The 15,060-nt window shown below is 43.4% G+C and overlaps 1 protein-coding gene across 3 annotated transcripts in view; it reads right to left on the reverse strand.

Moving 5' to 3' along the window:
• The window catches only part of LOC311237757 (serine protease 33-like), a 52,355-nt gene extending 39,550 nt beyond the window's left edge, over positions 1 to 12,805 (reverse strand). For all 3 annotated transcript variants that reach the window (XR_014620308.1, XR_014620309.1, XM_084325735.1), the window contains exon 1: positions 12,689 to 12,805. Coding sequence is in view for 1 of the 3 variants with exons in the window: in XM_084325735.1 (XP_084181861.1) it covers positions 12,689 to 12,746 (58 nt within the window). In the remaining 2 variants the exon portion in view is untranslated. The remainder of the gene's footprint in view (positions 1 to 12,688) is intronic.
• Positions 12,806 to 15,060: the final 2,255 nt, after the last annotated feature.

A 15,060-nucleotide genomic window follows, 5' to 3' on the forward strand; every position in this document is an offset into this window, starting at 1 on the left:
GCACAAAATGATGTTAGGTCGCTGCATGGTAGTACCAGGTTTGCGCGCGACAGGCAAAGGTCCGAGTTTGGACATCCTGGACAACGACATGCGGTACGTAAAATACATGTCAAAGATACACAAAAGTATTCTGGATCATGTCTCCAGTAGACAGGAGCATGAAACCGGGGAGGAGGTGAATAGGCAGACTACACCTCAAATCATACCAGGCGACTACGTTTATGTTAAAGTATTTAGACGCAAGTGGTTTGGCGCGAGACGAGAAGGGCCATACAAAGTCGTTCGAGCCACCGAGAGGGCTTTACAAATTCAAGGATCGCCTATGTGGTTTCACGTTACTCATTGTGTAAAAGCAATCGATACGGACCAAGAATGGGAACCTGAACCACGAGACCTTGACGATAAAACCGGGGCGTCGCAACCGTTACATGAAGGCGAAGTGGAAGCGGCGGAAGATGAAATTGGGGTGGCGCTAACCCCAAACGAGGCGAGCCAGACCGAGGGGACCACAATTGGTCACAAGTAGAAGATGAGGGTTTTTTACAGGAACCAGACAGAGGAGAAGATTATGAATTGGAACATAATAATTTCTCCTCTGTGGATTTGGAGAAGGTACCAGAAGAACCGGAGGAACCAGTGCTTAGCACAAGCCCGGAACGAGATACTCGACCAAAACGAGTCATACAGAAGCCTCAACGGTATACATAGGCGAAAGAAGGGATAGTGTAACTGATAGGCCTTGGAGAGGGCGTGTATATATAAATTTTTCATTTTTCATTAGCTGAGCTCTCTCCTTTTTTAGAAATGTTTAGATAGTAAATGCAATGTAAAGTCTTTTCTTTCAGAGTGGATTGCACAAAATAGACACGTTTGGTTAAAAAAACACATAAGTATAGTCTAAACCTGGTAATTGGTACGATCATCTTTTTGCATAAAGGGACGGACCTAGACTGAAGTGAAATTGATATAACTGATACATTGTGTATAACCTGCAAATGAGTGGAAATTGTTAAACGGTGTGAGTGAATAGAGAACTGTGTAAACATGAATGGATTCATAGTCGGTCAGTGGAAAAGGGAGCTAATGTGGGTGTTGAAAGCAATTGATACTAACAAATATGAAAAATTTGTTAGAAGGATTCTGGAAATATTTGGTTCTTAGGTGATTTGGCTAAACAGTAAGGTTAAGGTAATTGTAAACAGTTTGATTGAGAAAATACTAACAAGTATATTTGGGATCATTAATCCCCAAACCGGGGAAACTGTGGTAGTTTTGTCAACCAATCTGTGTAAAATGTATTGCACCTCAACGGGATCACAGAATGGCGGAAATAAGGAAAGGTAATATACACCACATAAAGGCACAACACAAGATTAGAAAATGCACCTCTCACTTTGTAATGAGAACGCAGCTGGCTATCTCAATCTCCTCGTGGGGGGAATGAGATAAGCAGTAAGCTAATTAAACCAGAAGACAGTGGCTGTTTTATCTCCTAAGAAAATCAGCAGCTGTGTGGTTTTACAGTTTTAAGATCAAACAACATCTAGGAGACAATTTGGTCTGTGAGGTTGAATATACAGGATATACTCAAAACGGCCTTAAGGCGCCAGACATTGGGTCTACAAACAAACAAACAAGCTCCCAGGAAGCCTTTTGTGGTAGGGTAGAGAATAAACACCAGGTGGTGCCTGCTATCCCTTTAAACAAAGGGCAGCAGGAATAGAGTAAGATCAAAGAGGTATATCTGTAGCCCCCTTTTGGCCTTCGGCCCCCTCTTGTGAAACTGCTGGAAAACGCCCATTAATAAATTCAGTCCTGACGTCACTGTAGTGGATTAGCCTATGGAGAGCTAAAGCCAGTGTTTCTCCAATTAGAAAGCTCGGTAAGAGCTTTTTGGATACGCCCGCTTGTCGTAAAATTAGGGGCGGAGTCTAGATTTGAATATGGCGAGCTCCACGGAGAGAGACAGACAGAATCCCCACGAACGAGAGACAGGAAAGAACAGCGAATACACACTCTTTCTCCACCAGACAAAGAAGACCACGAGCAGAGAGACAGCATTCTGAAAACATCATTGAAGAACGAAGAACGAGCAGCTGCTTATAAGCTACAAGCTTTTTAGGTTATATTGAATATTTAGGCTAAAGTCTGATAAATCTCGGCATAGTGAGATCTTCTATCAGATTTTATTGCAAGTGATTCTTTCAAATATTTGATTTGTAATTGAATGAAATCCTTTTTATTAAATCAACGGATTTTTCAAAACTGCTCCGACCTCGCTTTCTTCAAGCCGCCGTGCCGTGTCCTCTGTTGGTAACGAGCAGAAAACCATTTCCTGGTTATCTGCATTTGTAGAATATAGTAGGCTTCAAGAGTTTTTTAAGGTTTAACACAACGCAGAGCAGAATAGAATAGATAGATTAAGCTAGGAAGCTACTACACCGTATAATTAGTTCTGTCGTTCTGTCCCGCTGAAATCAAGTTGACAGGAAGACCAAATTGGAACTAAAGGTAGCTACGTGAGCCACGTGATATCCTGTCGGTGAGATCAAAGTGTGTCGCAACTCTTATTATACGGCTCTGAGCTGACCAAGAGAACCCTCCAATCGTGACGTCACTGGGATGTGAAACCTGCCCCATAGTCCGTGTTTGGGGCTCTGAATTGGGATGTGAAACCTGGGGCTGCCCCATAGAATAGAATAGAATAGAAATACTTTAATCATCCCGAGGGAAATTTGACACTACAAATCGCTCACAGTAAACATTTAGACATTTAGACAGACCAAAGTCACGAATAAGAATAACAAAACAAATTGCCTAAGAATAAGAATAAAATAGGCCTAAGAATAAGATAATAATAATAGAGTACGGAAAGGATTCACATTTCGTATGTTATGTATATACATATATAAAATATACAGTAAAAAATATACAGAGGTCCACAGTAAGTGTAATATTGAACAGTGTTGTTTTAAAAGTAAAAGTCCAGGAAGATGTTTGGGGCTCTGAATTTATGAGGCCATAAAATGTTTACGTGAGCTCTAAGTGTGCATAATAGTAAAGACATATTAAGTATAGTAGGTACTAGGTAGTAATATACTGTAGGCAAGGAAGATTCATTAGTGGAAGAGTGCATGATAGTACACTGTAAAAAAGGAGCATCATCTCTCGTCACTTTTAAACTATCAGCTAATTTTATTAAACTAAAACTGTGTAAAATGCAAATCATAAATGCTTCAAATTCATTGAATTCAGCTCAATTAGATTTCAAACGGCACATCAATTCCTCTATATCTATCCACTTGTTTATAGTTAACGGGTACATTAAATTAGACTAATACGTCATTCGTTTGTGTTGCCACGCTGGTTGATATTTGAAATTCCATAGCAACGATACGTCTTTAGGAACTATTTTTCTACGCCAAGTTCACTGAAATCGATATAAAGACCCTAGAATTGTCTGTATTCATCGTATATTTTTCCTGACGGTGCAACTTGCTGTATAAAAGCAATAATACACTCAAACCAGTGAGATATCATGAATATTGCCGCTCTGTGATGATGCCTACGCTGCCTGTGGGAGCATCACAGCCGTGGTAATATTCATGATATTCCACTGGGTCTCGTGTCTTATTGCTTAATTAGTCTTTTGATCTACTCTACTAATTCCTGCTGTGCTGTACAGTACAGAGGACATCCAGGGCTTTCCATTGACGTATTGCATGATAGAGTGGCATGCTGGGAAGTGCCTCTTTTTTTCATCCAAAATGGCAGGAATAGGAACCAGCACATTTGGAAAGAGGAGAGGTAAGTCAAATACTGTTTATTATCAGTTTTTTGAAAATCATATATATTGTTGTTTATTAACATGTTAGGAATGATGATCGCTACCTGTTGAGTACATGGTGCAGATGCAATGCCGAACCTTTGAAGCTGTTTTGCACACGGCACATTTTGCCACTGTTGTGTTCATATAGATATATACTTCCGGTATTCTGAAATCGTGCATGCAGAGTTGGGGAGTAGGTGCGAAAAAGTGACTATAGCTCGGCAGAGAAAGTGCCGGGATTGGTCTCTCCGTGTTCAGGAGACTCAGGTGTATAAAAGTATATTGGATCATGTCTCCAGCACCTCCACAGCCGTAGCTACAACCACTTAATGTCAAGGCTCTCATCCACATAACATTCATTCATGTTCTCCCCCTGTTCTCTCCATGAGCTCAATGTAACGTGGAAGTGCAGTGGTGTATAGATGTGTTTACCTCCGCCTGAGTAACGGCCCCTGTTGATGACGGAGGGCGGTGGAACGTTGGTTCTGCTTAAATAGGTGTAAACGCGGGCTGGTTCGCCACAGAGCACCAAGGTTCAGAGGCTCCAGAACGGAGCCGGAGCTTGAACCGGAGCCTCTACGGTGTGAAAGCACCCACAGAGAGTGGGGCACAGGGAGAACATCATTTAAATTGGTTGTTTCCCCTTTAACCAAACTTTGCACCTATGGAGAAGAGGACTTATGAAGAATAGGGCTCTCGTGTTATGAAGAATAGGGCTCTCATGTTATGGAGAATAGGGCTCTCGTGTTATGGAGAATAGGGCTCTCGTGTTATGGAGAATAGGGCTCTCGTGTTATGGAGAATAGGGCTCTCATGTTATGAAGAATAGGGCTCTCATGTTATGGAGAATAGGGCTCTCATGTTATGAAGAATAGGGCTCTCATGTTATGGAGAATAGGGCTCTCATGTTATGGAGAATAGGGCTCTCGTGTTATGGAGAATAGGGCTCTCATGTTATGGAGAATAGGGCTCTCGTGTTATGGAGAATAGGGCTCTCATGTTATGGAGAATAGGGCTCTCATGTTATGGAGAATAGGGCTCTCATGTTATGGAGAATAGGGCTCTCATGTTATGGAGAATAGGGCTCTCGTGTTATGGAGAATAGGGCTCTCATGTTATGGAGAATAGGGCTCTCATGTTATGGAGAATAGGGCTCTCATGTTATGGAGAATAGGGCTCTCGTGTTATGGAGAATAGGGCTCTCATGTTATGGAGAATAGGGCTCTCGTGTTATGGAGAATAGGGCTCTCATGTTATGGAGAATAGGGCTCTCATGTTATGGAGAATAGGGCTCTCATGTTATGGAGAATAGGGCTCTCATGTTATGGAGAATAGGGCTCTCGTGTTATGGAGAATAGGGCTCTCATGTTATGGAGAATAGGGCTCTCGTGTTATGGAGAATAGGGCTCTCATGTTATGGAGAATAGGGCTCTCGTGTTATGGAGAATAGGGCTCTCATGTTATGGAGAATAGGGCTCTCATGTTATGGAGAATAGGGCTCTCATGTTATGGAGAATAGGGCTCTCGTGTTATGAAGAATAGGGCTATCATGTTATGGAGAATAGGGCTCTCATGTTATGGAGAATAGGGCTCTCGTGTTATGGAGAATAGGGCTCTCATGTTATACTACATTATATTTTCATGCACCAAAGACCAAGGTGCCTAAGAAATTGTCAAAGTGTCATCTGTCTTGTGCCTTTCTGACGCTGTACAAACCTTCACCCTGTGTTCTCTGTGTTGCGCTAATCAGCCGCCGTAATTCCCAAACAAACACACACACATACCAGAATAATGCAAAGGGTGAAACTAGAACAAACAAAAAATAGTTTGAGTGTACCTACTGTACGTGTAGTGGAATGTTTTGTCATCCTTGACGTCACTGACATGTGTCTAAGACCAGTTTGAACTCTACTTACTCAAACTATCAATATGCTTTTATTGTTTTCTAATTAGTTTCTAAAGGAAGAAACTAGAACAAACTGGCTATTACTGGAATTGCATGTTTAGGGAAGGTGTGAATATTGGTATTAGACACATAGTCACATAGACTGTCTAAGACCAGTTTGAAGTCCCTATCTAAGCTCTACTTACTCAAACGATCAATCTGCTTTTATTGTTTTCTAATGATAAAATGGTCTCCATTTAGGCACAAGGCCCTTTCCATTTGACTGTATTTATGAACTTTATTTTATTTGAAGCTGGTGGATGCTTCGAGGACACCTGAGTTTCCCCACAGGGATTAATGAAGGAACACTTGACTTGCAACTAAAGGCCTGTTCTTTATGACTTGGATAGAAGCATGTTATATTTCATACTGGCTCCGCGTCTTGCTTCGCCTATTGGACTCCGCATGCACCTTACATCTACCTAGCCACGCCTACTTCCGGCTAGTATATAGCCCAGTGCCGTGGCCATGCTCGCCCTTCCTAATTTTTTCAACGAAAGGTTTCGCTCATAGGCATTCCGCAGTTTTGAGAAGTTAGGATTGATTATTAGTTTAGTGATGGCAGAGCCTGGACGCCACCTCGCGTCCTGGAGTCCCCCTTGACCGGCGGTCATGGTCGGCGGACTCCTCACGACGTTCGGTGGTGAGTTTCGGCCACCCGGAGGATTAGGCCGGGCCCTCGCACGTGGGAGAGAACCCCTGCTTCAACGTCGTCATGGAGCCCAGCTTGGGCAGGCCTTGGGCCACCTCGAGCGCGGGTTCCTTGATGACAGACGACCTACGGCGGAAACTTTCCGCTCATTCTCAGCCCTAAAAAAAACCCACAGAGAGCGAGAACAGCGGACAGTCTGCGGAGTTGGTTTAGATGGGGGACCTCCTCTCCGGGTTCCTCGTTTGGTGTGTCGGGACTAACAACCCCGACCCCGCGAGATGTGTCCCTGGAGGAGGAGAGACAGCAGCGGAGACTGCTGTTCATCTTTCCCAGGATAATGGCAGCGGCATCCCGCTACCGGTGCCTCCACCGAAGCCTGTCCCCGACGGCATGGTGGGGCATTTTTTCCAGGAGGACCCACGTGGCAAGCCCGACATGCTGTGCCCGGGCTTCCCACCCATTAACCCCTATGTCGCCACGGGCCAGGTGGTGTCAAACATCAAAGGCCTGACAAGGTCGCACCTGCCATTTACGCAAGTAGAGGGCCGGGTCCAGGGCATGAGGACTGGCGTGCCATGGCTGGATAAGCCATTGGCTTCCGTCCTCTGCCCTGAAATGATGTGGCACCCGAGTCTGAAACCTGCCGAAAGGCAAAACAGCTCGGCAGGTGGCGGAGTGGGCCAACAAGGCCTGTATGGCCGCCACCCAGAACCTGGCCGCCGCGACCAACATCGCCCAGCTGGCGGCATTCATGTCCAAGCTGGTGACGAGTGGGGAGCCATTGGGTCCGGACCATAATGAGGTCCTGGCCCAGGCTGCAGGGGCTATCCTGCACCTTACCCAGCTGCAGGGTATAGCCTCGGGTAAGCTTATGGCATTAACTACTCTAATCCATAGGCACCTCTGGTTGGAGCAGTCGTCTCTGGAGGATCGGAGAAAGCTGCCTCTCCTCCTGGCCCCCCTCTCCGAGGACAGACTTTTTGGCTCATCCATCGAGGAGGTGACGGTGGCCTGTAAGGAGATGGAGGAGCAGCGGCTGATCTTGGGTCGTCACTTCTCCCGGAGGGAGAGCAGAGAGTGACCCAACGCGAAGCGTCGCAAGGCCATGGCCCGCAGTGCTTCACAGAGCACCGCTCCCTGCCCTGTTGTCGCTTGGGGGGATACAGCTCTGCCAGAAGAGGCCACTGCTGTACGACCACCCGACCCCCTAAACGGGATGAAGTGAGGGGTCGGGCCAATACAGTAGGGAGTAGTTGGCCTGTTCTGCCTCCCTACAATCAACATATTGGAAGACGGTGCATTTGGTTCCAGGTGTTACGACACTGCCCTAAGTGACCAGCACGTCCTAGTGTGTCGGACAGCATAACGGCGGAAGGACCGGAAGGAATGCGTCTCCTCCAGGCAGGCAGTCGAGCTATGCTCTTACTAAGGAATTTGCCAGCCTGAAGGCCTCTGCATATCCGGGATGCCCAGAGACTCCAATGAGAAAATAACTAGGCAGACCTGTCGTCACAGTGGGTTTCCCACCCAGAAAAGTGTCCCTCTCTAGTGGTGGCGGGCTGAGGATTTGGACCTACCCGGTTCTGATGGTCGTAAAGGGGACCTCAGGGGGTACATGTGAAGATCTTTTCAGTTGGCGCGAGTGTAGTCCAATAGGCGAAGCAAGGCGCTTTGCCAGTAATAATAATAATAATGCAGGACTTAACTCAGAAGTCTTTATTCTGCATCCAACGACATGCAGCGATGGGCACACACACTGTTTTTAGGGTCACCGATGCGATTGAGCTCTGCGCTTGACCCATCCCGTCATCCTTCCCCCCAAGGGCAGCCGGGAGCAGACATGGGTTGCAGCGTGAAGCCACGCCCGGGGACCAATCCAAGTGCTCCTGCCCGTCTTCGTCAGGGACACGACAGCGTCAGCGATCTGTTGTGCATGTTTTTCCATTGGGTTTATCTTATCGGGGGGGAAACCCTTGCGAGCACGGGGAGAACATGCAAACTCCACACAGAAAGGCCTGGGAGATACCCCACCTGGGTACCTGGCATCGCAGAAACCTGGTCCCCAAGCGGGAATAGAACCCTGGACCTTCTTGCTGTGAGGCGACAGTGTTAACCACTACACCACCGTGCCGCCTAATCATATAACTAGGGTTATAGGATAACCACCGTTCAGTCACAGACTCATACCCCCCCCCGACACTCAACTAACCGCCTCGGCCAGTCCTTCATACCAGCGGCCGTCTGGCTCCACAACAGTGGGCAGGGACTCCTGCCAGACATCCAACTACTAGGAACCTAAAAGGACAATATTAGGGATGTTCGATATTGGCTTTTTTACCGATATCCGATATACCGATATTGTCCAACTCTTAATTTCCGATACCGATATCAACCGATACCGATATATGCGGGGTCCCCCCCCCCCAAAAAACACAACATTATGCATACTTTTCACAATAAATAAAATAGGAATTTGTTCTTACTTGATTGCCTGGGTAAATAAAGGTTAAATAAATGTAAACAAATTTAAATTTTAAATAAATTTATCTTTTTTTGAAAACCGATACCTACCGATAATTTTCGATATTACAATTTAATGCCAATATCGGCCGATAATATCGGTAGGCCGATAATATCGGACATCCCTAAACAATATACTACCTTATGCATACCGCACCTTATGTGAATACTGTATACTTCATCAGATCATATATTTAGCATTTTAGCATTTATCATTTTTAGATTATATATTAGATTAGATTTAGAGTATTGGATTATTAGATTATATATTGTAACTATTTATTGTAGGGCAAATATAACTGAGAAGGCATACATACCTTCATCTCGCATCTTGTTGCCCAGGGTTAATTTATTTATTTATTTTTCACTTTTTCTCCTCCTATTTTTCTGTATTTTTCCTCCCATCCAATTTAGTCGTTATGCCAATTCCCCCCTCCCCTTCCTGGTCGTTGCACACATGTGCCCCCCACTGGTCGGTCTAGGGAGCCCTGAAGTCTATCAGATGCTTCCTCCGATACATAGGAGACAGCCAGCAGCCTCTTTTCACCTGGCAGCGAGGACTCTCATTGGTGAAGTGTAACGCGTGGGAGGTCACACTACCTTCACCATTTCCCTCCCTCGCTGTGCAGGCGCCCTGACCGACCTGTAGGAGTCGCTGTTAACAATGACCAGATTACCACCCACCGGCTTCCCTCCCGCTGACACTGCCAATTGTGTCAGTATGACGACCGGCCAAGCCGGAGGCACCGCTGACAGCCGGATTCGATACCAGTGTCTCCGCGGTGGTAGACAGATGCTTAGTCCGCTGTGCTACCCGGCCGCGCCAGAGTTAATTTTATTGATTCGTTATTATTGTTTACGCTGCTTTTTACCACCTGTACCACCCCTCCCCCATGCTGCTATGATGCCTGAATTTCCCAAGGGGATCAATAAAGGAATATTATATCTTTGGGTGAGGTTAAGGTTTCTGAGTAAATTGTTGAACATTATAAAGCTGTCAAATGAGTTCTCTTCTGCCTTTCTGACGCTGTACAAAACCTCTACCCTGTGTTCAGCCCCCGTAATTCCCAAACACACACACACACATACCAGAATAATGCAAAGGGTGAAACTAGACAAACTGGCATTTCTGGAATTGCATGTTTAGGTAAGGTGTGAATAGTTTGAGTGTAAATACTGTACGTGTAGTGGAATGTTTTGTCATCCTTGACGTCACTGACATGTGTCTAAGACCAGTTTGAACTCTACTTACTCAAACTATCAATATGCTTTTATTGTTTTCTAATGTTAAGGCGAGACAGCACCCCCAAAATCGCCTTTTTGCTTTTTTTTGACGATATTGAGATTTTGTTATATTTTGCTTCCTAAACATGTCTTCTATGAAACTAGTGACAATAAAACGTCAATAACACACATTTAGTTGTTTATTTGACTTCATTTTGCCTGATTGCATCCATAAATGTGCACATATTTAATGGGGAAGTGCCTCATTTGCATATATAAACATAAAATTCAGAAAACTTGCAATATATTTTTTCTTAGTTTATATGTACATAACAAACTGGGAAAGTTTCATAGTGATATCTATTCAAATATTTGTTTTGCCTATTAGAGGGTACTACACTGTTACTACACTTGTTTGTGTGTGTAGTTCTGTTCAGTTCAATAACATCATTATTATTATGTTATTATGTTATTCAGTTATCAGGCATGTGTTTAGGTTGTCTATTACTAATGGTTTGATTGGGTGTTGTGTTTGTAAATAGCTGTTTCAAAAAGATTATTATGGCATTTTACAATACAAAACGTTGAGGTCGTTTTCTGAAAAACTAGTTTTTATGCATTTTACTTACACATAAAGAGTTGGAACTCCATTTCCCTAGTACCTACACACACCAAACTTTCCACATTTCTTCCCATCCATATTATGCTTCTTTCTATAGAAGGGTTTGTTGATATATATCATTCATAGCCAGGTTTATAGTACATTTTATACCAAAACTAGGCGAAAAATCTTTTTTTTTATGACAGAAGACAGTATTTCCTGATGTACGGGCTGATAAGAGGACATAGCCACAAAGTCTCTCTATACAAAGTTTCGTTTTGAATGTATCAACAAAATAAAACCAAGTTTTTGAATCTGGCATTATCCATGTTGGTGATGCGAGTCTTGGCGATACATGCAAATGTGTGCATATTTAATGTAGGAAGTGCCTCATTTGCATATATAAACATAAAATTCAGAAAACTTGCAATATATTTTTTCTTAGTTTATATGTACATAACAAACTGGGAAAGTTTCATAGTGATATCTATTCAAATATTTTTTTCCCTATTAAGGGGTGCTGTCTCGCCTTAACCCTTTCACTACCACACTACCAAATGGTTAACCCTTTCACTGCAACAATACAGAAGGTTAACCCTTTCACTGCCACACGACAGCAGGTTAACCTTTCACTACCACACTACAGACGGTTAACCGTCATGCAGTGAAAGGGTTAACCATTTGGTTAACCGTCTGTAGTGTGGTAGTGAAAGGTTAACCTTTAAATGTGTATGTTTTTTATCCATATGTTCACTGTTGACTATTCCACGACGTATAGCGCAACTTCCATGACCAAGACCCGTGTTAATATCCATGTTACATTTGTGGTTGGATAGCTGCTTTGAAGGTCCCGGGTTGTGTTTTGAAAAAAGATACAACGATCACCATAGCCTTATGTAAATCCTTATGAATGCCTGTGTTGTGTTTGTCATCCTGTCAAAGTAAAGCAGTCAAACCTCACATTACAGACTTCACAGACTGGAGAAAACTAAAAGAAAATATTTTGAACAAATGTCCCATTTCCCTCTATCATCTCCCAGACCATAGGAAAGTCCACTGGACTATCCCCATACTAAAAACACATCATCTATCATCTCCCAGACCATAGGAAAGTCCACTGGACTATCCCCATACTAAAAACAAATCATCTATCATCTCCCAGACCATAGGAAAGTCCACTGGACTATCCCCGTACTAAAAACACATCATCTATCATCTCCCAGACCATAGGAAAGTCCACTGGACTATCCCCATACTAAAAACAAATCATCTATCATCTCCCAGACCATAGGAAAGTCCACTGGACTATCCCCATACTAAAAACAAATCATCTATCATCTCCCAGACCATAGGAAAGTCCACTGGACTATCCCCATACTAAAAACAAATCATCTATCATCTCCCAGACCATAGGAAAGTCCACTGGACTATCCCCATACTAAAAACAAATCATCTATCATCTCCCAGACCATAGGAAAGTCCACTGGACTATCCCCATACTAAAAACACATCATCTATCATCTCCCAGACCATAGGAAGGTCCACTGGACTCTCCCCATACTAAAAACAGATCCGGGCGGCAGAGTGGTGAACCACGTAATGCGCTGTGTCGCAACACGGCCAACCCGGGTTCGATTCCCGGACCCGGCTTCCTTTGCAGAATGTCTTCCCCTGCTCTGTCTCCCATTCCTCCTCTCTCTCTCTCTACCGGACTGCCTGGTAGTAAAAAACCCAATAAAAATCTACAAAAACATAACTTATCCGAAAGGACAAGTAACATTATAAAAGGAAAACATTAAAAACAAATCCAAAGTATTTACATACAAACACTGTAGCCTACTGAATACAAAGGTGGATATCCTTCAAGAAACTCTGAATTTCATTTTAGAAGTGAAATGTGTAATAAGTTCCACTTACCCTTAAGCATTAAGGCCAAACAGAATGCTACAACACAAGCGACCTGCCTTGACTCCATCCTCTGTGGTGTTGATAGTATATTGTGTCTTATCTAATCTGTGGAGCTGCTCTTTTGAGACCAAGAGAGGGTGTGACAACAATACCCACATACCTGTCTACCTCTCAGATGCACCGGTCATCCCTATTGGACGTTTCTTTCTGTCTGTCTCCTTGTTTAACCCGTACATCATGTCTGCATCTCCACCCTCCCTGTACAAACACAAGGCTCTACTCTCATTGTCACGGACACAACCCAAACATTTGTATTTGCTCTTTCCTAACCAAATTCACCGTGCCACGTTCACGCCGACAGGTTTTACTACCCATGGCAGACCGGCGTTGACAGTTGTGACTCTTTCGAGTGTACATTTGCACTTTGAACTGCAACCTCTGTATGAAAAGTGCTATACAAATAAAGTTATTATTCTACATGTGAAGTTTCAACATTCAACTTTATCACCTCCCTGTTTACAGTCGGAGAGAAAATCCAGTTCCTGGGCTCCTCCTCGACCTCCTAGCAGCGACACCAACACAGCAATGCAGACAATAAGAACAGTGTAAAGTTTAAACAGTAAACAACAACAGCAAAGACCAACATGAGCTCCAGTGATGGATAGTGACCCCACCCACCCTGCCCACGGACTGCCATCCCTTCAGGCTACCAATGCACTCAGATTCAGATTCAGATTCAGATTACTTTATTCGCCATTTCATACAGGTACAAAATGGAACATGTTTTGGCATTACAGTGCATACTTTTTTCACAATTAAGAACAATACAACAGTAAATAAATAATTTTAAGTAAAGTGCAAGACACGACAGAACAGTGAGACAACAAGACTGTGAAAGTGCGGTGGTTGGGGACACCCTTTTGTTTTCACATTGTTTGTTTGGAGATAAGACTTCAGTATTTCGAAATAACTAGTAGGGGAGAACGGGGGACGTTGTCACACTTTTTACTTTAGTGTGAATTGCTCATAATCAAAACATCTTTCAATAGTCATTCCTACATTAATATTGAAGCTTAAGATGTTGGCTTGAAATGTGTATCCCTCTCATTTTCCAACGTATTGTAACAAAGAGTTAATCACCTATCAAAGACACTCTGACACATTGTGACAACCAACCCCATCATGGGGATGGTTGTCACACACTATGGGGTTGGTTGTCACCATGTGTTTTAATGGGGAAAATCTTAAAAAGAAAACAAGAAGGCAGAACTAAATTTGAAAGTTTAATTGCATTGACAAGTTGACAAATACATAACTTAATGCATCTTAACATGAACATAAACAGGAAACACATCTTTAGGCCATCCTATATAACAAAATAAGAACACAATAAATCGGCCTAACAATAATAGCCTACACAACATGAATGAATGAATGAATGAATGAATGAATGAATGAATGAATGAATGAATGAATGAATGAATGAATGAATGAATGAATGAATGAATGAATGAATGAATGAATGAATGAATGAATAAATGAATGAAAACTTTATTTAACAGATTGCAGAATGGGTACAATACAGTACGGCTCACTACACACAATTGTTAAGGGGATGCAGATCAGAGAAAGACGTTTGTCTTGTTTACATCAGGGTCCCCCATTTTCAATTCAGTTGTAACATGTGACAACCAACCCCAAATAAAATGTGATGATCAACCCCAACTGGAATGTCTTGATAGCATCAAGGCTAACAGCCATCTAACAACTTGTTATGGTTTGACACCGATCCCAAACGCAAACGGCACAGAGAGAGTTGTTTCAGAGTTAGCCAAAATCAAGGGCGTGTTTATTTACTGAGTAACAAGAATGAATTTGGTGGTGAACAGAACAAACTGGGAAACAGGCATGTGAGGAATGTTTGCTGCTCTGCAGCTTCTCCCAGAAGGTTACGTTGTGGAATTTGTCCGTGACGTCTGAGCCGCTCTGCAGATCCTCCCAGCATATGCTCCGGATGGAGGCGGAGAGGGAGAGAGAGAGTCCGAGTTAGCTCAGCGCACAATTGAAAACTGACAGGTGACTGGTGAGGTGAATTGTCCAAACAAATAATCCAAGTGACAGATCTTCGGTGTGAAACACACAGTGAGCAGTGTCCAGAGTAAAAACAATTAGGTAATCCAAAATCCAACAGACAAAAAGGTGAGAACAGTCTGAACAAAAACAGGATCTCTTCAGCGCTTTACAAACACACAAAAAACGATAGATCCAAAAGACTGTTTACAAAAACTCACCAGAGCGCAGCGCGTAAAGCAGGCAGATCAAACAAGGCGACCGCTTCGTAACGGGGAAGCAGGTTCTCCAAACGGAATATTTCTCGAGAG

The sequence above is a fragment of the Notolepis coatsorum genome, assembly GCF_963971535.1.
Source record: "Notolepis coatsorum genome assembly, chromosome: 12".
Taxonomy (NCBI): Eukaryota; Metazoa; Chordata; class Actinopteri; order Aulopiformes; family Paralepididae; genus Notolepis; species Notolepis coatsorum.